Source organism: Corythoichthys intestinalis, chromosome 13, assembly GCF_030265065.1.
Source record: "Corythoichthys intestinalis isolate RoL2023-P3 chromosome 13, ASM3026506v1, whole genome shotgun sequence".
In the NCBI taxonomy this organism is placed as follows: Eukaryota; Metazoa; Chordata; class Actinopteri; order Syngnathiformes; family Syngnathidae; genus Corythoichthys; species Corythoichthys intestinalis.
In genome coordinates this window covers 43,241,963-43,262,892 of record NC_080407.1, presented here as the reverse complement: position 1 = coordinate 43,262,892, position 20,930 = coordinate 43,241,963, and the positions used below count along the sequence as shown (strand labels likewise).

The window sequence follows — 20,930 nt, the reverse complement described above, 5'->3', positions numbered from 1 at the left end:
CCGTGACCTGTCAAGTATTATGAAGTCTATGACTCAATCATCATAGATATCGATTGATCCAGTTTTATTCATCCTTGCCATTTCACTGCGTCCAATACCGACAAAGTTATCAATGATAATATAAAAACAAAATACACACGTCTAGATAAGCTGTAGGACAGAAGACAAAAGTTGCATGCTTGAGCAAGGAATGTCTCTAGGAACACAAGGAAGTGTTCTCATTCACAAAAGCGCACAAACATTTTCATCTTTGCTAGCAGGAATAACAGGAAGAATTCATAAAGAGGTGAGTGATTAAATTAAAAACATATACATAACACAAGCAATTTACAGCTCAGAACAAGTGCATCATACCTTCGAAGACGCTGCGGTTTCATTGAGCGATACTGTAGAAGACTACAGGGAAGTTATTTCATATCAATGCTAACTAGCGGCAGCCTAGTGTGAAGAGTTCCGAGGTAACCCATTTATTGTAATGAGAGATAAACCACACTGGACTAAAAACGCTGCTGTTCCCACTGTATTATGGGATATTTACACCAGAAGATAACACTATTTGACAGCGGCATCCTATGACTGTCATAAGACCAAATGAACCACCATGAAGCTTTGAACAAATTATCTGCAAAGCTTCATTGCTTCAAGAAGCTTCATTCAGCCATCACTGCTCCCTTGGGGGAGACCATCAACCTCTGCTGCCAACACTATTGTTGTCTATCACAGTGTTTTTCCAACCTTTTATGAGCCATGGCACACTTTTTTCATAAAAAAAAAAACATGGCACTCCACCATCAAAAAATGGAAGAATGATTGTCAATTATATTAACAATAACTAGCTGCTAGCTGGAAGACTACTAGCTGGCCGTCGGCGCTAGCCGCCGCCGCTACCTCACTGGCCGCAGCTGCCTTTAATTAGCTGACCGCAGCCGCCTTTAATTAGCTGACCGCCGCCACTACCTAGCTGGCTGCCACTAGCAAGCTGAACGGCGGCGCTAGCTGGACACTGCTAGCTGGCTGACTGCCGCAGCTAGCTGACCGCGGCCATTGGCTAGCTGGCCGCCACTAATTAGGCAGACACTGCTATCTGGCTGAGCGCCGTCGTAAACTGGCTTGGCCGCCGCTAGCCAGACGCCACTAGTCGGACGCTGCTGGCTGGCCGCCACTAGCCAGCTAGCCACCACATTTAGCTAGCTGACCGCCGCCGCTACCTGGCTGACGACCACCGCTTGCTGGCTGACCACTAGCTGGCTTGGTCGCTGCTAGCCGGAAGCTACTAGCCGCTGCTAGTTAGCTGGCCGCTGCTAGCCAGACACCACTAGTCGGACGCTGCTGGCTGGCCGCCACTAGCCAGCTGACCACTTCAACTAGCTATCTGGTCGCTAGCTAGCTGCCGCTAGCCGGCTGCCGCTAGCTGGACACCGCTAGCTAGCTGGCTGCCACTAGCTGGCTTGGCTGCCGCTAGCCAGACACCACTAGTCGGACACTGCTGGCTGGCCGCCACTAGCAAGCTAGCCACAACCTTTAGCTAGCTGACCGCCGCCGCTAGCTGGCTGACGACCACCGCTTGCTGGCTGACCGCTAGCTGGCTTGGCCGCTGCTAGCTGGATGCCGCTGGCTGGACGCCGCTACTAGCTAGCTGCCGCTGCTAGCTAGCTGGCCGCCGCTAGTCGGACACCACTAGTTGGACGCTGCTGGTTGGCTGCCACTAGCCAGACACTGCTATCTGGCTGAGTGCCGTTGTAAACTGGCTTGGCCGCCGCTAGCCAGACGCCACTAGTCGGACGCTGCTGGCTGGCCGCCACTAGCCAGCTAGCCACCACATTTAGCTAGCTGACCGCCGCCGCTACCTGGCTGACGACCACCGCTTGCTGGCTGACCACTAGCTGGCTTGGTCGCTGCTAGCCGGAAGCTACTAGCCGCTGCTAGTTAGCTGGCCGCTGCTAGCCAGACACCACTAGTCGGACGCTGCTGGCTGGCCGCCACTAGCCAGCTGACCACTTCAACTAGCTATCTGGTCGCTAGCTAGCTGCCGCTAGCCGGCTGCCGCTAGCTGGGCTGGACACCGCTAGCTAGCTGGCTGCCACTAGCTGGCTTGGCTGCCGCTAGCCAGACACCACTAGTCGGACACTGCTGGCTGGCCGCCACTAGCAAGCTAGCCACAACCTTTAGCTAGCTGACCGCCGCCGCTAGCTGGCTGACGACCACCGCTTGCTGGCTGACCGCTAGCTGGCTTGGCCGCTGCTAGCTGGATGCCGCTGGCTGGACGCCGCTACTAGCTAGCTGCCGCTGCTAGCTAGCTGGCCGCCGCTAGTCGGACACCACTAGTTGGACGCTGCTGGTTGGCTGCCACTAGCCAGACACTGCTATCTGGCTGAGTGCCGTTGTAAACTGGCTTGGCCGCCGCTAGCCAGACGCCACTAGTCGGACGCTGCTGGCTGGCCGCCACTAGCCAGCTAGCCACCACATTTAGCTAGCTGACCGCCGCCGCTAGCTGGCTGACGACCACCGCTTGCTGGCTGACCGCTAGCTGGCTTGGCCGCTGCTAGCCGGAAGCCACTAGCCGCTGCTAGTTAGCTGGCCGCTGCTAGCCAGACACCACTAGTCGGACGCTGCTGGCTGGCCGCCACTAGCCAGCTGACCACTTCAACTAGCTATCTGGTCGCTAGCTAGCTAGCTACCGCTAGCCAGCTGCCGCTAGCTGGACACCGCTAGTTAGCTGGCTGCCACTCGCTGGCTTGGCCGCTGCTAGCCAGACACCACTAGTCGGACGCTGCTGGCTGGCCGCCACTAGCCAGCTGACCACTTTAACTAGCTATCTGGTCGCTAGCTAGCTAGCTGCCGCTAACCGGCCGCCGGTAGCTTGACACCGCTAGCTAGCTGGCTGCCACTAGCTGGCTTGGCTGCCGCTAGCCAGACACCACTAGTCGGACGCTGCTGGCTCGCCACCACTAGCAAGCTAGCCACCACCTTTAGCTAGCTGACCACCGCTGCTAGCTGGCTGACGACCACCGCTTGCTGGCTGACCGCTAGCTGGCTTGGCCGCTGCTAGCCGGATGCCGCTGGCTGAACGCCGCTGCTAGCTAGCTGGCCGCCGCTAGCCAGACACCGCTAGTTGGACGCTGCTGGCTGGCCGCCACTAGCCAGCTGGCCACTGTAACTTGCTAGCTAGCCGCCGCCAGCTGGACACTGCTAGCCGGCCGCCGCTAGCCGGCTGCCAGTAGCTAGGCACGCTAGCTAGCTGGCCGCCACTAGCTAGCTGCCTGCTCGGTGCCACTAGTTCCACTCGAACCTCTTACACAGCACTAAATAAAGTATTTAGTTAACTATTGACACCTACTGATAAGAGTATTGCATGATCACCGACCATTGGACAAACATTTTGACATCAATTAGGTGAAAGTGGATGATTTTCCACGGCACACCAGACACAACGCCACGGCACAGTGGTGTGCCGCGGCACAGTGGTTGAAAAACACTGGTCTAACATGCCTCCTAGCATGCATTGCAGCGCTACACATGTAAATAACAATCAAAATTCATGTTGTGGTCGAACTATTTCTTCAGTTACTGATCCAGATGTTTCATTAATTGCTATTTATGGTTTTTGGTAACGCTGTATTTGACAGTGGCGCCATAAGACTGTCATAAGACCAAATGAACCACCATGAAGCTTTGAACCAATTGGCCGCAAAGCTTAATTGCTTCAATAAGCTTCATTTGGCCATCACTGCTCCCTTGGGGGAGACAGTGAACCTGCGCTGCCACCTGCTACCACCACTGTTTTTGTCCAACATGCCTCCTAGCATGCATTGCTGCGCTACAGATATAAATAATCAAAATCCATGTTCTGTGCTAATTATTTCTTCAGTTACTGTTTTATTAATTGCTAGTTATGGTATCTGTCATTAGACAATCATCATTATGACATGCCCAAGATAGTGTCATGTCACAATTATAGCGGTCTTAGGACAGTCTTATGATGCCTCTGTCATATAAAGTGTTACCTCTTAACCCAAACAAATCAACAAATAGGCCGCATTGGACTGTAAGACGCAGGATTCAAAATGGAAGGAAAAATGTAGCGGCGAAAATTATGGTATATCTGTGCTATCAAGTTGTTTCGGCAGACGGATACACATAAACCACAGCCGACGAAACCTTGATAAATGCGTTTTTTAAAGTTTCGCGAGCTCTGGATTGCTTGAAAAATGACTTCTTGCTAAGGTTAACTGTACCTCGATGTGCGTTTGAGTGAAAATGTAGTTCACGCTCTTCACAATGGGCTGACGCTAGTGTGAAAAGTCCTTACATATCAACATAAGAGTTGCAGGCCCAGCCAAACTATGAAATAGGTGTGATTTATCGTCTGGAAAATATGCTACTATAATGTTGTTTTTATGCTCATCGCATGTGCATGTACAGCAGTTTTTGAGGGATATCTGTATTTACCAAATACTCTTATATTTGGACCTACTGCGCAAGGAAATAATCTTAGTCATTGTTAGATGTAACAAAAACAACTAGAGAACGACCGATTTTACGGGGGTAAGTCGGCGATAAATACTTTTTATTTTCGCTGCTTGAAAATCGAGAAGCGGATTTACTGGCAAAAAAAAATGGTTTAGTCAAGCATTGGCTTAGTGTACGAGCTCTAGTTGGCTGCTGGAGAAAGGCAGCACGCCGCTGACATAGTAGGCGATGCCCAAGGAAAGGAGGGCGATGACAACCAACAGGAGTAGGACCCTCCAGAAGCCCAGGTCTTCCACAAACTCCTGCCAAGTGGTACGGAAGCTGGACAGGACGCCTTCACTGCTCTGAAGGTTGGGGTTAAGCAAAGAGTGGCTCTCCATGGCGCTGGACGCAAACATAGGAGAAAATTAATCGTGTTGGAGACTAAAAGAGCATGAGCGCCTACCTCTCGCTGTCAGCCATCTGCATGGTTTCTAGTTTGGAGTGCGTCCCTCGGTTGAAGCCTTTCACTTCCTGCTCCTCCAGGCCCTCCAGCAGTCGGATGGCATCCTTGTTCACGCCGCGTCTCTTGGCCAGCACCAGGGGTGTCGAGCCGTTGTGATTACTACGGGAACCAGTGGCGTCCAGGTCAACTAAATTGCACCATGAACACTGTCGCTCTTCGATTGGATCTCTTACCAAATATCGATCTTTAGCCCATTGGACACCAAGAACTGGATGGTATCCACATGTCCGCACAGGTGCAGCGCCGTGTTGCCTTGGTAATCCGTCGCTAACAAATCCGCCCCGAATTTATGCAGCAGGCGACAGATGTCCACGTTGCCCCGCGCCGCAGCTAAGTGCAGACCGGTGCGACCCCGGTTGTCGCGGATGTTGGGGTCACATCCGGTCTCCAGGAGCCTCTTTGCAAAGGGGAGGTCTCCATCGATGCAGGACTGCAGCAGAGGCACGTTAATCTGCGACGAATCGTTGATGAAGACATAGGACATGTCCGAGTGGGTGTCAGAAAATTCCAGCGTCCCTGCATTGAAAACAGTGGTTCAATCGTAATGCCCGCCAAAAATTGGGCTGGGCAATGGTGATGAGCATTTCTGGATTTATTCGTGCCTTTTACAGTTTAAATTTTAATATCATACACAATAATTCTGGTCTGCATGGGGAAGCTTAGGTATGAGGAAAAATAGGTCAGAAAGCTAAAAGGGAAAAGCTACCGAGCCCCCCACCCCAGGGTAGAAAAATGAAATTTCAGAGCTAATGTGTACCCAAAGTTTATTAAATTTGTACCCAGTTTGCTAAACTGTTCCCACAGTTTAGTAATCTGTACACACAGTTTACTAAACTGTACACACAGTTTAGTAATCTGTACACACAGTTTAGTAATCTGTACCCACAGTTTACTAAACTGGACACACAGTTTAGTAATATGTTCCCACAGTTTTCTAAACTGTACACAGTTTACTAATCTGTCGGTACAGATTAGTAGTACCCCAACTTTAGTAATCTGTGGGTACAGGATACTAATCTGTGGGTAGTTTACTAATCAGTGGGTGCGGTTTAGTAATCTGTACCCAGTTAGAAATCTGTTGGTATAGACTACTACCCACATTTTAGTAACCTGTGGGTACAGTATTCTTAACTGTGGGAACAGTTTAGTAATCTGTGTGTGCAGTTTAGTCATCTGTACCCACAGTTTAGTAATCTGTGTGTAGAGATCACTACCCACGTTTTAGTAATCTGTGGGTACAGTATACTAAACTGTGGGTACAGTTTAATAATCTGTAGGTGCAGTTTAGTCATCTGTACCCATAGTCATTTGTGTGTACAGACCACCACCCACATTTTCGTAATATGTGAGTACAGTTTAGTAAACTGTGGGTACAGTTTAGTCATCTGTACCCATAATTTACTCATCTGTGGGTACGGAGTACTAAACTGTGGGTATAGTTTAGTAATCTACTCACAGTTTGGAACCCTGCGGGTATAGATTACTACCCAAATTTTAGTAATCAGTGGGTACAGTATACTAAACTGTGTCAACAGTTAGCAGTCTGTGGGTGAAGTTAAGTCATCTGTACCAATAGTTTAGTAATCTGTGGGTACAGACTACTAAACTGTTGGAATAGTTTAGTAATATACTTAGTTTAGAAATCTGTGGGTAGAGATTACCACCCACAGTTTAAAAATCTGTGGGTACAGATGTGGGTAGGGTACTTTATACTAAATGGTAGTCTGTGGGTACAGACTACTCAACTGTGGGTACAGTTTGGTAATCTCTGTGTGTTTTCTAAACTGTACACAGTTCACTAATCTGTGGGTACAGACTACTACCCACCATTTAGTAATCTGTGGGTACTGATTACTAGAGTTTACTAATCTGTGGATGCAGTTTAGTCATCTGTACCCATAGTTTAGTAATCTGTGGGTAGAGACTACTGAACTGTGGGTTAGTTTAGTAATCTATTTATAGTTTAGTAATCTACTCACGGTTTAGAACCCTGCGGGTACAGATTACTACACCACATTTTGGTAATTTGTGGGTACAGTATAGTAAACTGTGGGTCCACTTTAGTAATCTGTGGGTGGAGTTTAATCATCTGTACCAATAGTTTAGTAATCTGTGGGTACAGATTACCACCCAAATTTTAGTACTCTGTAAGTACAATATACGAAATAGTCCCTAATGACAATCTGAGGGTACACACTAGTAAACTGGGGGTATAGTTTAGTAATCTACTCAGTTTAGATATCCGTGGGTACAGATTTCTACCCATGGGTACAGACTAGTGCTGCAACGGTTAATCGATTAACTCGAGTATTCGATTAGAAAAAAATATTTTGTTGCTTCGAGTATTCGTCTAAAGTGGGGTATACTGCCCTCTGGTCTGCCTCTTTTCACATGGCTGAATTCAACTGCTCCCTGTTAAACTTAGCTTACATTGGTCTTTTGTTTGAGCTAATGTTTTTAATGCATTCTTAATTTAATTTATAGTATATTTAGCCGTTTTTTTTGTGGGAATATGTGTCTGAACTATTTGTTGAGAGCATTGTAAAGAAAAAAAACTTTAGCATTTTATAGCATTTAAGCTAGCGGACTTTTTCTATGCAATTTAGTCAATTATTCTTTTGTTGTACATACTCATTTAAAAAAAAAAAAAAATTCTACCGTTTGAGGCTCAGCTCAGGTATTTTAAATTTTCATGTTCCTTATCAGATTACTCGATTATTCGAACTAACTAGTTCATCGATTAATCGACTCCTAAAATATTCGATAGCTGCAGCCCTAGTAAAGACTACTAAACTGTGGGTACAGTATACTAAACTGAGGGGACATTTTAGTAATCCGTGGGTACAGTTTCCAGTGGTACAGTTTAGTACACAGTGAGTATAATTTAGTCATCTGTGAGTATAGAGTAGCTTAAAAAATATTTTTTCTATCCTGGCACCATGGGCGCTCCTTATAAATCACCACTAGTTTTGAATAATTATGCTGTTGAGATTTGCTTTCCCTTTAGAGAAGCTAGAAACGAAAGATGCCCAGCCTTAGACCTACAACAAATTACACTTACGAATCAATGTGTCCTGAACGTCTACGTTAAAAACAAACCTGGCGTCTAGTTGAAGCTAATGTTAGCCTTCTAGCTATATAGCCCACCCTGTCGAAATGAGCTCGTACGCTACCCCGCGAGCGACTTCGGAATTAAAATAAAGAAATGATGAATAAATGTCATGTCAGCAGAGGGATGTTTGACGTACCTGTTAGTATTTCCCTAAACAGCCGTGAAAATGTTGATAGCAGCTAACGCTACAGACTGTATTGTTGTCTTCTTCTGTTCGTGTGCTTTTACGCCGTCTATTGGTCACATGTGTAACTGCACAAACATTGTGGTATCTTGCTGTTGTGATAGCCACTATTTTCCAACTTTTATTCCACCGAATACATATTTTATGACAAAACAAGTCAAATCAATGCACAAGCCACAATCTCGTGGTTGGCGGTGATACTGCCACGGTCACCCCAAATTAAAAAAGTAACAAATTGTACCCAAAAAAATTCAGTACATAGCAAAACCAGAAACAAGAATTGGCAATGAATTCACGCAATAACTGCCATTCACACAAGGATGTGTCAAACTTTTATATACAGTGTCCATCCATCCATTACATCAACAACAACAAAAAAACATTCACACAAGCATTTTCACCTATGTACAGTTTAGTCTCCTAACCAACAGCCGTTAAAGCGCTCTCAAGACTATAAGGCTGGCATTTGAATGTCAAATCTGGTTAAAAAAAAAAAAAACTTTTTTTTTTGTGTGATTTTCAGCTGATGCAGAAAGTTGCCAACAGATCACGTTAGCGCTTATGTACATTTGCACCTAAACCATTGAAAGTTGCTCAATCCAAAGAATGACAACGATTCTACACTTCTTTATAGAGCCTACCCACCGACGTCATAAAACCACGTGCTCGCTGTATGGTTCCGCCCACTTGTCCGTCATTTTGTCTCTGTATTAGCATTGGTTTCAATTGATCGAGGAATTTAAAATGCATTTCATGGAAGACCCGGTGCTTTCTGATGCCGTAAACTCACTGGATGTGTTGCATAAAAGGCGTTATGTGGAAAAGCTTCGTTCTATACAGTCGCCAGATCCATATTTGATGCCTAAATCGATGATTTTTGACTGGCTGCCTTCACAGTCTCTGCATGACCCTGATATTTACAACTATCTTGTCCACACAAAATCAGCCTATTCTCACGAAAGTTTGAAAAACTTTAAGAGCTTGGAGGCTTATAAATGCTACATTGCTGGTTGGGTGAAACAGGTCCTCGTACACGAAAATTCGGCAGGAATCTTGTGCTCGGAAGGTGAGTTACGAAATTTTCAATTCAAAATCTTTTGTTCTTGCTAACATCCACTGTCAAGTCTAATGTATTTCATGTCATTTGTCAATGGAGCTAGGGCTTTTAATGTTTATATGGTTTAGCGATAGCACTCACTACATACATACGTGTATGTTGTCGACGATTAGCCTAGCAATGATCTTAATTGTGGTTGTCAGCCCAAAACCCTCTAAATATATATATAAATGCATCTTACCAGATATAAAATGACTACTACATAATCTGTGGTAATCGTTTGGAGCCCAGTTTTCTCGTCGAATTGCAGCAGCCCATCTCGCTCTCTCCGTGTCTCTCGGAATCCGGTAGAACTTCAAGTCTCTCCGTCTATCTTCTATGTCATTGCAACCGACCGCCACACACGCCTTCACCATTTTGATTATTAATGTTAACGAGCAGAAAAACACGTCGTAAATAGGAGGAATGTACGTAGCCGTAACAGGTCAACACGATGTGTTGCCGGACAAGTGGGCGGCACCAGTCAGGAGAGCGGAGTTGTGACGTCACGTGGGTAGGGTCTATATTGATCAATTGAAAGCGGATTTCTCACTGGTCCCTAATGATAAATTGGTTGTTTTACAAGACGGTTGGAGAGGGAACAAAAAGCAGGACCTTCCTAAACTCCGAAGTGCATTTTCCATTTGTTTGGTCAGTGCGCAATTAACTCAGTTTTTACTTTTGTTAGGAAAAACAATGATAGCAAATTTTCTCTGACGTTTTGAAAGTAGTGTATGTTAAACGAAGGATTCAAAGGTCAAAGGTTGACCTTACGGCAACAACAAGGAGAACGAGGTACCACTTGACACCTCAACTTTGAAAGTCCGAGGCCGTAACGAAGCCCGCGTCCTGCCTGCTGGTCCCATCGCAGAGTGAGGCGGCGTCCTTTTTAGTCCCTATAAAACACCTACACGCGGTGCACCGGACGTCGCGGGATTCCACTCGGTTCGGTCTAGCGGCGGCTCTAAAGGCAGAGTTCGCGCTGGTCTAGTCGGGCATGTCTATGCAAAGTTTGGGCGGCGGGACAAAATATTTGCCGGGACTCTGCGTGATCACCACGCCGGTTTTTTTGTGGAACATGGGGGCGATCTTGGGCGGCGGTTCGGGGACGGCGGGAGGGTCCTCGGCGGCCTCGTGGTCATCGCTGCGTTGGAGGTCGTAAGACACGTTGCCGTATTCTCGCAGGAAGGGTAGGAGTTCCAGCAGGAAGTGGCAGAAGTCCTTGCGGATTCCAAACCACCCTAGGAGGACGCATTTTAGACAAGTTCAAAATAAAAGTAGGACCACCCAGCCCCCTCTACTGACTAATTCGGAGTCTACTGGCAACAATAGGCAGACAATTATATGAGTCACTAGGATCTGAGTCACAAGAAAGCCTTTGAGGGCAAGTCAAGTCGGGTCAAGGCACAAGGTTGTAAAAATGAGTCGTGTCAAGCAAAGTCACAAGGTTGTCGAGTAGAGCTGAAACGAATACTCAAGCAACTCGAATAACTCGAGTTAAAAAACTGATCCGAGTAATTTTATTCACCTCGAGGAATTGTTTAATTTTGCTTTTAATGCGGGACAACGCGCTGACGTCACGTGCGTAGAGGAAGAAATTTTAAAAAAGCTTACCGCAGCCGACAGCTGCTACAAACTACGCCGATGTTGATAAAAACTACGCCCGCTTGATGCTACAGTGGTAGCAGGTAGCTTCTGATGCGTCTCATAGATATCATATGTAAGTAGAGCTAGATGCGAAATGACAGACAGGGCGGCGTTAGTAAACAGCAGTAGACTACATAGCGCTAATAAATAAGATTAACGTTACTGTCACTCGCCCACATAACGTTAGCCCTGCGGAGGGCTAGTTTTCTACCAATTATGACCACTGTCGATGCGTGGCTAACAGGTCTTACATACAGGCTTTATTCAATCTGTAAAAACATAGCGCTGTAGAGTGATGAGGGTGTAAAATAAAAAATAATGCTAACTGTCAATTTTAGCTCAGTAGTCATTGCTGGATAAAACACTAAGTAGCACTGGTCCTTAATGAGCTCCAATACAGCAGGTATCATACATTTATTTTGAACACTGTAAAAACTCAAAATCCTATCAGGACTTACAGTTTATAACTTAACTAGAACTTAAAAAGCTTGACACAAATGGAAATTCAATTGAAACACATGGGAAAAACACCTAATTTTTAAGTGATGTGTGTTATCAAGCATAATGACATTTTTAGGTAAGAAATATACTGCATATATATTTTTTCTAGAGGATCTAGAAGTTTTTTTAAGTATAAGCAGTGAATTAGTGTTTTTATCCTAGTCACATCGGAGATGCAATTGTTGGCCGTTTTCAACAATGTACATAGAAAATAAAAACATTGATTGACTGAAAATGGTTCAATATTAGATGAAATATCTTGTTTTCGCATGTATATTTATAATTGCTCTTAATCTAAAAATAAAAATGTTTTATCCGATTACTCGATTAATCGATATCATTTTCAGTCGATTACTCGATGACCAAAATATTCGATAGCTGCAGCCTTATTGTCGAGTCGAGTCATAGATTTTTCCTTGAGGGCGAGGCGTGAGTGGTCAAGGCGACCAAGCGGATCACTGGCAGATGGGAACCAAGCTACGATCCAAGTTTTCCAAGTCAGCTTCTTGAGTCATTCTCTTACGAGTCGAGTCGAGTCACAAGTTTGTAAAGCGCTATACAAGTATAATACCATTTACCATTTAAAGACGAGTCAGGTCGAGTCACAAGGTTGTAAAGACCAGTCAGGTCGAGTCGAGTCACAAGGTTGTAAAGTCGAGTCAGGTCGAGTCGAGTCACAAGGTTGTAAAGTCGAGTCAGGTCGAGTCGAGTCACAAGGTTGTAAAGTCGAGTCAGGTCGAGTCGAGTCACAAGGTTGTAAAGACGAGTCAGGTCGAGTCGAGTCACAAGGTTGTAAAGTCGAGTCAGGTCGAGTCGAGTCACAAGGTTGTAAAGACGAGTCAGGTCGAGTCGAGTCACAAGGTTGTAAAGTCGAGTCAGGTCGAGTCGAGTCACAAGGTTGTAAAGACGAGTCAGGTCGAGTCAAGTCACAAGGTTGTAAAGACGAGTCAGGTCGAGTCGAGTCACAAGGTTGAAAAGACGAGTCGAGTCACAAGTTTGTAAAGACAAGTCGAGTCACAAGGTTGTAGAGACAGGTCGTGTCGAGTCGAGTCACAAGGTTGTAAAGAAGAGTCATGTCGAGTCAAGGTTGTTCCGTTAAGGCGTGGCAAGAGCGACCAAGCGGATCTCTGGGAGGTGGGAAACAATCCAAGTTTCTCGAGTCAGTTTCTTGAGTCATTGTCTCAAGAGTCTAGTCGAGTCTCGAGTTATTGCCCGAGAAGACAAATCGAGTCAAGTCGAGGACTCTCACAGCTCAAGTGAGTCAAGTCCGAGTCGAGGTGCAAGTCATCGAATTGTCTAAGAAAAAGTCCGCAATAAATGAAGCTTAAAAAAAAGTTTTTGTCCTGCATGCTGGTTTCTACTCACAGTGGTTTCCCCCTTTCTGGCCGAAGGTCGTGACCATGAGCGTAAGTAGCGAAAGCCACAGCGGCACGAAGACGCATACGAAGCTCAGACTGTTGTGCCCGTCCAGCTTGTGTACGAGCAGGATCTGCGAGACGACAAACGTCGGAAACGTGCCAAAGCTTGGCGAACGCGCCCGGCTTCTAACCTCGAAGGTGAGCAGCGGAACCACAATGGTCATCCAGCTGATCGCCATGGTGATGTGAGTCCGCCGCTGCTCGGCAATGATGTCGATGGAGCGGAGGAAAAGGACCGACCAGATGATGTAGTAGAGGACCACCAGGCACAAGAAGGACATAAGGATCCACAGTGGCACGCACACAACCTGCATTCGCACACTACCGTTAGTCAAGTGTTGATTTGTTGCTAGCTCCTAGCAAAATTGTCAGGCACGTGCCCTCACCAGCCAAGGCCAGTTGATGATCCGGTCCAGCCTCAGAGCAATGAAGATGAACTGCAGTATGTTCACCGAACAGAAAACCTCAAGCTAAGAAAGAAGAAGCATATGTTGACTCCTGAGCATCGGGTACCTGTTGCAGTCAAGACGGCTTACCTCCAGGGAGCGGTCGTGTCTGAAACCCCAGACGCACGCCGCCACCGAAACGGGCGAGACAAAGAAGAGTGGCATGAAAACGAGTAGCCAGAAGTAGTTGCCGCTTCCTCTCGCCACGCGGTCGCACACCAACACCTCGAACATTAGCAAGAGGACGTGAAGCCCCACGGCGATCAGCATGGCCTTGAACTCCACGCAGGTTTCACCTTCAGCCCTGGCGGACAGGAAAACCGCATCATTTCAATCAACATCTTGAACGAATGCCCAGAGATACCGACAGGTCTACCTGTACTGGGGGTTGTGCGCCCACACTCCAGTGCCCACCGATGCCCCGACGATGACAAGCAGCTTCCATAGCCATATCGGCGTGAAGACTGCCCAGTAGCTCCACTGGATAACACCATCCAGCCTCAGTGACAGCAATACGGAGAACAGCAGTAGACATAAGTAGATGAGGAACTTGCTGCAGAGAAGGAGATCACGTCAAATTGCCAGGAAATCATAAAACTCATGAAAATATTATGACACGAAATCAAGAGGTGAAACAAACTCTCCTCAGGCTACGACTGCGTTACCGTTAGCAAAAGCATGGAATCACCAGTCTCGGACGAGCACTCACTCAGACATTTTATTATGCAGAACAAACTCCGATAAAAAGCTTGATGAATTAGTTCAGAAGTGCAGGGCTTTGACTATAGAATCCCTCCATTCTGAAGAAAAAATATGGAATCACTCCATTTTGAGTAGAAAATACAGACACACCCAGTCAATTTCCTTTCCTTAATTGGGCCCCGACCTCAGATTAGATCTGCTCGTTAGTCAGCAGTTAAAAACAGTGCAGTTATCACACCTTGGAGGGCTGCCGGACCAAGTGGATTCACAAGAATCATGGCTCCAACAAGAGTCTCTTGAGACCAAGGAGAGGATTATCAAACTTCTTGAAGAAGGTAACGCTACACTTATGGTTGCCAAAAATCTGGACCAAGTACAAACAGCATGGCAAGGTTGTTAAAGTTAAGCGTACTGGTAGACCGAGGAAGACATCCAAACGTCATGACAAACAACTAAGGCCATATGTCTTGAAAATAGAAGATGTACAACGAGACCAGTGCTTCTCAATTATTTTCTGTTACGCTATGGAGGTAGATTTGTGTCTTTATTATTCAATCAAAAAAAAAAAGTTGCTTCAATCAAAATATTTATTTTCAATCGAAGACGTCACTTCAATCAAAAAAAAATGTGTTTGAATGCAAAAATAAATTTCAAACTCAAAAAAATATATTTGAAAACTTTTTTTTTTTTAATTGCTTTTTTTTTTTTTTTTTTTTTTTTTTGATTGAAACACCATTTTTGATTGAAGTCATGTAATTTTGCGTTTTGACCACATTTTGGCTAGGACATTTGTGTCTTTATTATTCAATCAAAAAATAAGTTGCTTCAGACGAAAAAATATACATTTTCAAAAGAAAAATCACTTCAAATTTTTTTTTAAAAATTCAATCGTCGAAAAAAAAGTTTGAATGTGAAAAAATATTTGAGACTCAGAAATTCGCATTTGAACACTATTTTTCATTCAAACTTTTCTTTTTGTGTTTGAACCATATTAGGGGTAGCACATTTGTGTCTAAATCATTCAATCGCAATAAAAGTTGCTTTAATCAAAAACCTATTTTTAATCAAAGAAAAAATCATTTGCAAAAATATATATTTTTTGAAAATATTTTTATTTGAAATATATATTTTTTTTTATTGAAGTGTCACTTTTTTGAAAAGCAAAAAGTTTTAAACTCTTTTTTTTTTTTCTTTTTTTTTTTCTTTTTCTTCCCCAAAGTGGAAAAACTTTTGAACACATTTTTTGAAGTGGAAAAAGTTTTGAAGGCGCGTACCGGTGCCCTATATTCGGCTTGGACTCCAGGAGACGCCGATGGCTTGATGGAGCCCTGGTGGCCATTATTCTTGCTTCATACTTTTATGCCATTGGCGTAATCACCTGCCACTCAAACACACCGGCACTAGCGCTGAAGTTGAATCTTTGTGTCAAAATGATTCAATCGAAAAAAAAGTGCCTTCAAAATTTTTTCCACTTTGAAAAAACTTTTTTTTTTTTTTAAACTTTTTGCTTTTCAAAAAAGTGACACTTCAATAAAAAAATATATATTTCAAATAAAAAAATATATTTTCAAAAAAAATGTTTGCAAATTATTTTTTTCTTTGATTAAAAATAGTTTTTTGATTAAAGCAACTTTTATTGCGATTGAATGATTTAGACACAAATGTCCTAGCCCTAATATGGCTCAAACACAAAAAGGATTGCTTCAATCAAAGAAAACAGTTTGAATGAAAAATAAAGTGTTCAAATGCAAATTTCTGAGTCTCAAATATTTTTTCACAAACTTTTTTTTCGACGATTTAATTTTTAAAAAGTTTTTGATTGAAGTGATTTTTCTTTTGAAAATAAATATTTTTTTGTTTGAAGCAACTTATTTTTTGATTGAATAATAAAGACACAAATGTCCTAGCCAAAATGTGGTCCAAACGCAAAATTACATGACTTCAATCAAAAATGGTGTTTCAATTAAAAAAAAAAAAACTTTGATTTATTTATTCATTTATTTTTTATTTAAGTAAAGAAAAATAGTTTTCAAATACATTTTTTGAGCTTCAATTTTTGCATTCAAACATTTTTTTTTGGATTGAAGTGACGTTTTCTTCGATTGGAAATATATATTTTGATTGAAGCAACTTTTTTTTTGATTGAATAATAAAGACACAACTCTACCTCCATATTACGCCCCCCTATAGGAAGACGTAAATGTTCGCACCCCGCCTCCCCCAACTCTCTGTCGCCCTCTGGATAACATTGTGTCCTTTTCAATATTAAAGAAGAAAAAAAAAAACACATCCATACTGTAAAAATAGAATCAATATACATTTTCTGAACGTTTGATACTGAAAAATAATAATAAAATCAAAATATAATCATAAAGTCAAATTGATTAGCAACATTAACTCAAGAGGACAATATGTCAAACCATTAGACTGAAAAAACAAAAATTATTAGAACAAAAACGACAGTGTCATTGGACAGAGAGAGTTTTTATTTTTGCTGCAGGCAGTATCAGCTCCTTTGCTGTGGTGGTGGGTTATTTTGCATTGATCAACTTGGTATGCCACCTTGTGTGATGCTGACAGTGCTCGCTGGTTTGCTGATGTAAGACTGACAAAGCGGGACGATTGTTGGCAATATTTGGCACCTTTTTGCTGGAAAAAAAAAAAAAAAAATTCCTGCTGTCCGCTGCGAACATTTTTAGACAAAGTAAACAGACTGGTCTTTTCTTGTCTCCCACTGTACTAAAAGTCAAAAGCTACATACGCGTCGTCATATTTCTTTGTCTAAGCTTTTCATATCTCCAGTGCTCTTTGCTGTGTGCTCTTGTTTGGTTCAGAAATACTGCGCACATGCTGAAAATGAGAGCGCCACTGCCACCCACTCGGCAGATGTGCAATTACACTCTATTCGAGCGAACCTGGAGTCAAGGTATGTGACAGAACTGTGAAAAATCGCCTAAAGGAAATGGGATTTTCATACAGGAAAGCTAAAAGGAAACAATCGTTGACACTTAAACAGAAAAGAACAAGACTGCAATGGGCTAAGGTGAGGCAATCATGGACTGAATGACTGGATGAAGATTATTTTCAGTGATGATTCAAGAATCTACATTGGACAAGGTGATGATGCTGGAACTTTTGTTTGGTGCCGTTCCAGTGAGATTTACAAATATGACTGCCTGAAGAAAACATCAAAATTCGCTAAGTCCTTTATGGTATGGGGCTGCATGTCCGGCAAAGGCACTGAGGAGATGGCTGCGGTTAAATCTTCAATAAATGCACAAGTTTACATTGAAATTTTAGACCGCTTTCTTATCCCCTCAATTGAAAATATGTTTGGGGATAATTAAAACATTTTCTCAGACGATAATGCATCATGCCACAGAGCTAAAACTGTTAAAGCATTCCTTGGAGAAAGACTCATCCAGTCAATGTCATGGCCTGCAAATAGCCCAGATCTCAACCCTATTGAAAACCTGTGGTGGAAATTGATAAAAATTGTCCACAGCAAGGCTCCGACCTGCAAGGATGATCTGGCAACTGCAATCAAAGAGAGTTGGCACCAAATTGATGAAGAATACTCATTAAGTCCATGCCTCAGAGACTGCAAGCTGTCATAAAAGTCAGAGGTGGTACAACTAAATACTAGAGATGTGTTTTGATTGTTATTTCTTTGTTTGTTTCTTAGGATTCCATATATTTTTCCTCAGAATGGAGTGATTCTATATTTATTTCCCTGCACTTGCTCTATAACAGCAACATTTCCTGACCACGACAATGTTTTATTTTCATTTCTTTTAGTGTTTCTGAATTCTAAAGAGTTGCACTTTTCAACTAATTCGTTATTTTTTTCAAGCTTTTAATCTGAGTTTGTTCTACAAAATAAAATGTCTGAGTGAGTGCTCGTCAGAGACTGGTGATTCCATACGTATGCTGTCTCGAGGTTGGAACCTCGACGATTAAAAAAAAAAACACGGAGTTGATGAGTAAGCAACAAAATTAAATACAACCCAGATTACTTCAATATTATGTTTAATTGAAGTGGATTTTAAGGCTGTCACTACGCAATTACTGCTCATGCTATTTAAGTTCACGTGAATTTTAGTACCTTAACTCTCTTGATATTAACTTGGTTCTTTTGAACTCCATGGCTAAACTCTAGACGTGGTATACGAATTAACGTGGTATGTCTTGAATTTCCAACCCATTTCGACATTATGACATCCAGCTAACGCAAAACTCGCGGTCGTCTCTTACCTGGGATTAAAATCCTGAAACAGTCCCCTTAAATTCATGACGCAGGAGAAAATGAAACCTCGTTGGTTATTTCATCGCTTCGCTTTGTTTGCCATTTACGCTACGTTTGAGCGTCTTGCTAAATTTCTACTTGCTAGCTTATATATTTTTGTTTTTCCTCTAAACCCTTTATCGGAAGTGACGCCATAGCGGAAATTGCGTCATCGATAATTGAGCCAATTAGAGCGCAGCGTCAATCACACAGAACCAACAAGACTGCACATAAGGCTAGATGATTTGCGCTCGGTGAACCAACGGGGACGGGCGTCATCACTCATCGGCCATTTTGCGTCGGGGGTTTTCAGTAACTTTTAACATTATTGTCAAAGGCGCGTGTATTTTTCCATAGATTACGTCATTTCTCAAACTTGTTTAAACTTTGCTACACTAAAATAAACAACAACAAAAACACAGAGGTCGCTCTATTTTTTTCAGACAACTTTTCAATAGTGTTGCGAGGAATTTTCCAACAGCAATTTAAAATTTTTGCTTGTACTTCCAAAGATAATTTCTCCCCGCAATTTATATCATCTAACATAAAAACAAAGCTATCTCGGACGATCCTAGCGACTTTTTGGGGTTCAAACCAAGGGCGTAGATTTGCATTGGGATTGTAGTGACATGACGCTACCAGCTTTTCAGGATGGTCAAATTGTCCCCACCAACTTTTAAGCAACCTTATTGGCATTATAATATCATGAGATAGAGTTTGATTAAGAGGTAGAATAGAATTGACCCTACTAAGTGAATTACTTTCATTATGTTCAGGCTGACATTTACCTTTTCACTTGCTGAATGTGCCAGTCCATTTTTCCCTCAAACACGTTTGATTGGCTGATGACATGACCCCCCCACCCCCATGCACTCACAGCCCAGACAGAAATACATGTCGACAACATGCCGCCTCCTCCGCCCCCTTTGAAGACGAGGGGTATTTGAATTTTATTTCGGCCAACAGCAACCATGTTAGGTAATGTAAAAGGATGTCAATGTTGCGGAGGTGGGGAACACACCACTAATTCTGCAGAGTTAGAACTTTTTTTTTTTTTTTGTTAAGTTTGGTTGTGTTTGTGGACAAAAGCAGTAGTGTTTTAACTGAAGGAAGGTTCCATTTTTAATTATTTTTGGTATTCCCTAACTAAGATGCTTTTGCAGTTGTATTTAATTTATTTAAACAGACCATGTTGAGTGGTCTTAAGACATTTTGTTTGTTGCATTCCTAGATAGTTACAGTGTATCACAAAAGTGAGTACACCCCTCGCATTTCTGCAGATATTTAAGTATATCTTTTCATGGGACAACACTGACAAACTGGCACTTTGTTTGACACAATGAAAAATAGTCTGTGTGCAGCTTATATAATAGAGTTAATTTATTTTCCCCTCAAAATATCGCCATTAATATCTAAACCCCTTGCAACAAAACTGAGTACATCCTTTAGAAACTACATCCCTAAATGTCCAAATTGAGTACTGCTTGTCATTTTCCATCCAAAATGTCACGTGACTCGTTACAGGAGAGCTGTCAGCATTGCTTCAGAGAGTGAGGAGGTGGGGGGTCAGCCTGTTATTGCTGAGACCATACACCGCACTCTACATCAAATTGGTGTGCATGGCTGTCACCCCAGGAGGAAGCCTCTTCTGAAGAGGGTACACAAGAAAGCCCACAAACAGTTTGCTGAAGACACGTCAACAAAGCACAAGGATTACTGGAACCATGTTCTATGGTCTAACAAGACGGGCGGGCTTTCTTGTGTACCGTCTTCAGAAGAGGCTTTCTCCTGGGGTGACAGGCACGCACACCAATTTGATGTAGAATGTGGCGTATGGTCTGAGCACTAACTGGCTGACCTCCCACCTCTTCAATCTCTGCAGCAATGCTGACAGCACTCTTGTAACGAGTCACATGACATTTTGGAGGGAAACTGACAAGCAGTACTCGATTTGGACATTTAGGGATGTACATAGTTTCTATGAGGTGTACTCACTTTTGTTGCCAAGGGTTTAGATATTAATGGCTAAATTTTGAGTTATTTTGAGGGGAAAATAAATGAACTCTATTATATAAGCTGCACACATACTACTTTTCATTGTATCAAAGTGTCATTTTGTCAGTTTTGTCCCATGAAAAGATATAAATATCTGCAGAAATGCGAGGGGTGCACTCACTTTTGTGATACTGTAAGTATAGCCATTAATATCTAAACCCCGGGCAACAAAAGTGACTACACCCCTTAGTGACTACGTACATCCCTAAATGTCCAAATTGAGTACTGCTGGTCATTTTCCTTCCAAAATGTCAAGCGACTCATTACAGGAGTGCTGTCAGCATTGCTGCAGAGATTGAAGAGGTGGGGGGGTCAGCCTCTTAGTGCTCAGACCATAAGCCACACTCTACATCAAATTGGTGTGCATGGCTGTCACCCCAGGAGGAAGCCTCTTCTGAAGACGGTACACAAGAAAGCCCTCAAAAAGTTTGCTGATGACATGTCAACAAAGCACATGGATTACTGGAACCATGTCCTACGGTCTGATGAGACGGGCGGGCTTTCTTCTT

The 20,930-nt window shown here is 43.3% G+C and overlaps 2 protein-coding genes across 2 annotated transcripts; both read right to left on the bottom strand.

Annotated features, from left to right (window-relative positions):
• Window positions 1-49: 49 nt before the first annotated feature.
• Window positions 50-8,378, bottom strand: LOC130928994 (ankyrin repeat domain-containing protein 46). Its single transcript, XM_057855831.1, has 4 exons — window positions 8,224-8,378; window positions 5,149-5,491; window positions 4,916-5,074; window positions 50-4,854 (listed from the first exon to the last, which is right to left on the bottom strand). Exons 2-4 carry the CDS (start codon window positions 5,457-5,459, stop codon window positions 4,638-4,640), a joined length of 687 nt encoding a protein of 228 aa, XP_057711814.1. The 5' UTR covers window positions 5,460-5,491; window positions 8,224-8,378; the 3' UTR covers window positions 50-4,637.
• A 4-nt stretch (window positions 8,379-8,382) lies between these two features.
• tmem185 (transmembrane protein 185) lies at window positions 8,383-19,633 on the bottom strand. The gene is made up of 7 exons (XM_057855830.1): window positions 18,336-19,633; window positions 13,756-13,932; window positions 13,470-13,683; window positions 13,320-13,403; window positions 13,065-13,241; window positions 12,881-13,004; window positions 8,383-10,608 (listed from the first exon to the last, which is right to left on the bottom strand). The coding sequence occupies exons 1-7, from the start codon at window positions 18,371-18,373 to the stop codon at window positions 10,355-10,357; spliced, it is 1,068 nt and encodes a 355-aa protein (XP_057711813.1). The 5' UTR covers window positions 18,374-19,633; the 3' UTR covers window positions 8,383-10,354.
• Between the last annotated feature and the right edge of the window lie 1,297 nt (window positions 19,634-20,930).

What these genes read in the sequence shown, in the direction of transcription:
- tmem185 (XM_057855830.1), bottom strand. Translation starts at nt 18,373, where the DNA reads ATGAATTTAAGGGGACTGTTTCAGGATTTTAATCCCAG. An exon ending in GCGCACAACCCCCAGTACAG is followed by an intron (nt 13,684 to 13,755) that starts GTAGACCTGTCG and finishes CCTGTCCGCCAG; the next exon opens with GGCTGAAGGTGAAACCTGCG. An exon ending in TCATCAACTGGCCTTGGCTG is followed by an intron (nt 13,242 to 13,319) that starts GTGAGGGCACGT and finishes GTGCGAATGCAG; the next exon opens with GTTGTGTGCGTGCCACTGTG.
- LOC130928994 (XM_057855831.1), bottom strand. Translation starts at nt 5,459, where the DNA reads ATGTCCTATGTCTTCATCAACGATTCGTCGCAGATTAACGTGCCTCTG. An exon ending in GGGCTAAAGATCGATATTTG is followed by an intron (nt 5,075 to 5,148) that starts GTAAGAGATCCA and finishes TGGTTCCCGTAG; the next exon opens with TAATCACAACGGCTCGACAC. An exon ending in CAGATGGCTGACAGCGAGAG is followed by an intron (nt 4,855 to 4,915) that starts GTAGGCGCTCAT and finishes GTTTGCGTCCAG; the next exon opens with CGCCATGGAGAGCCACTCTT.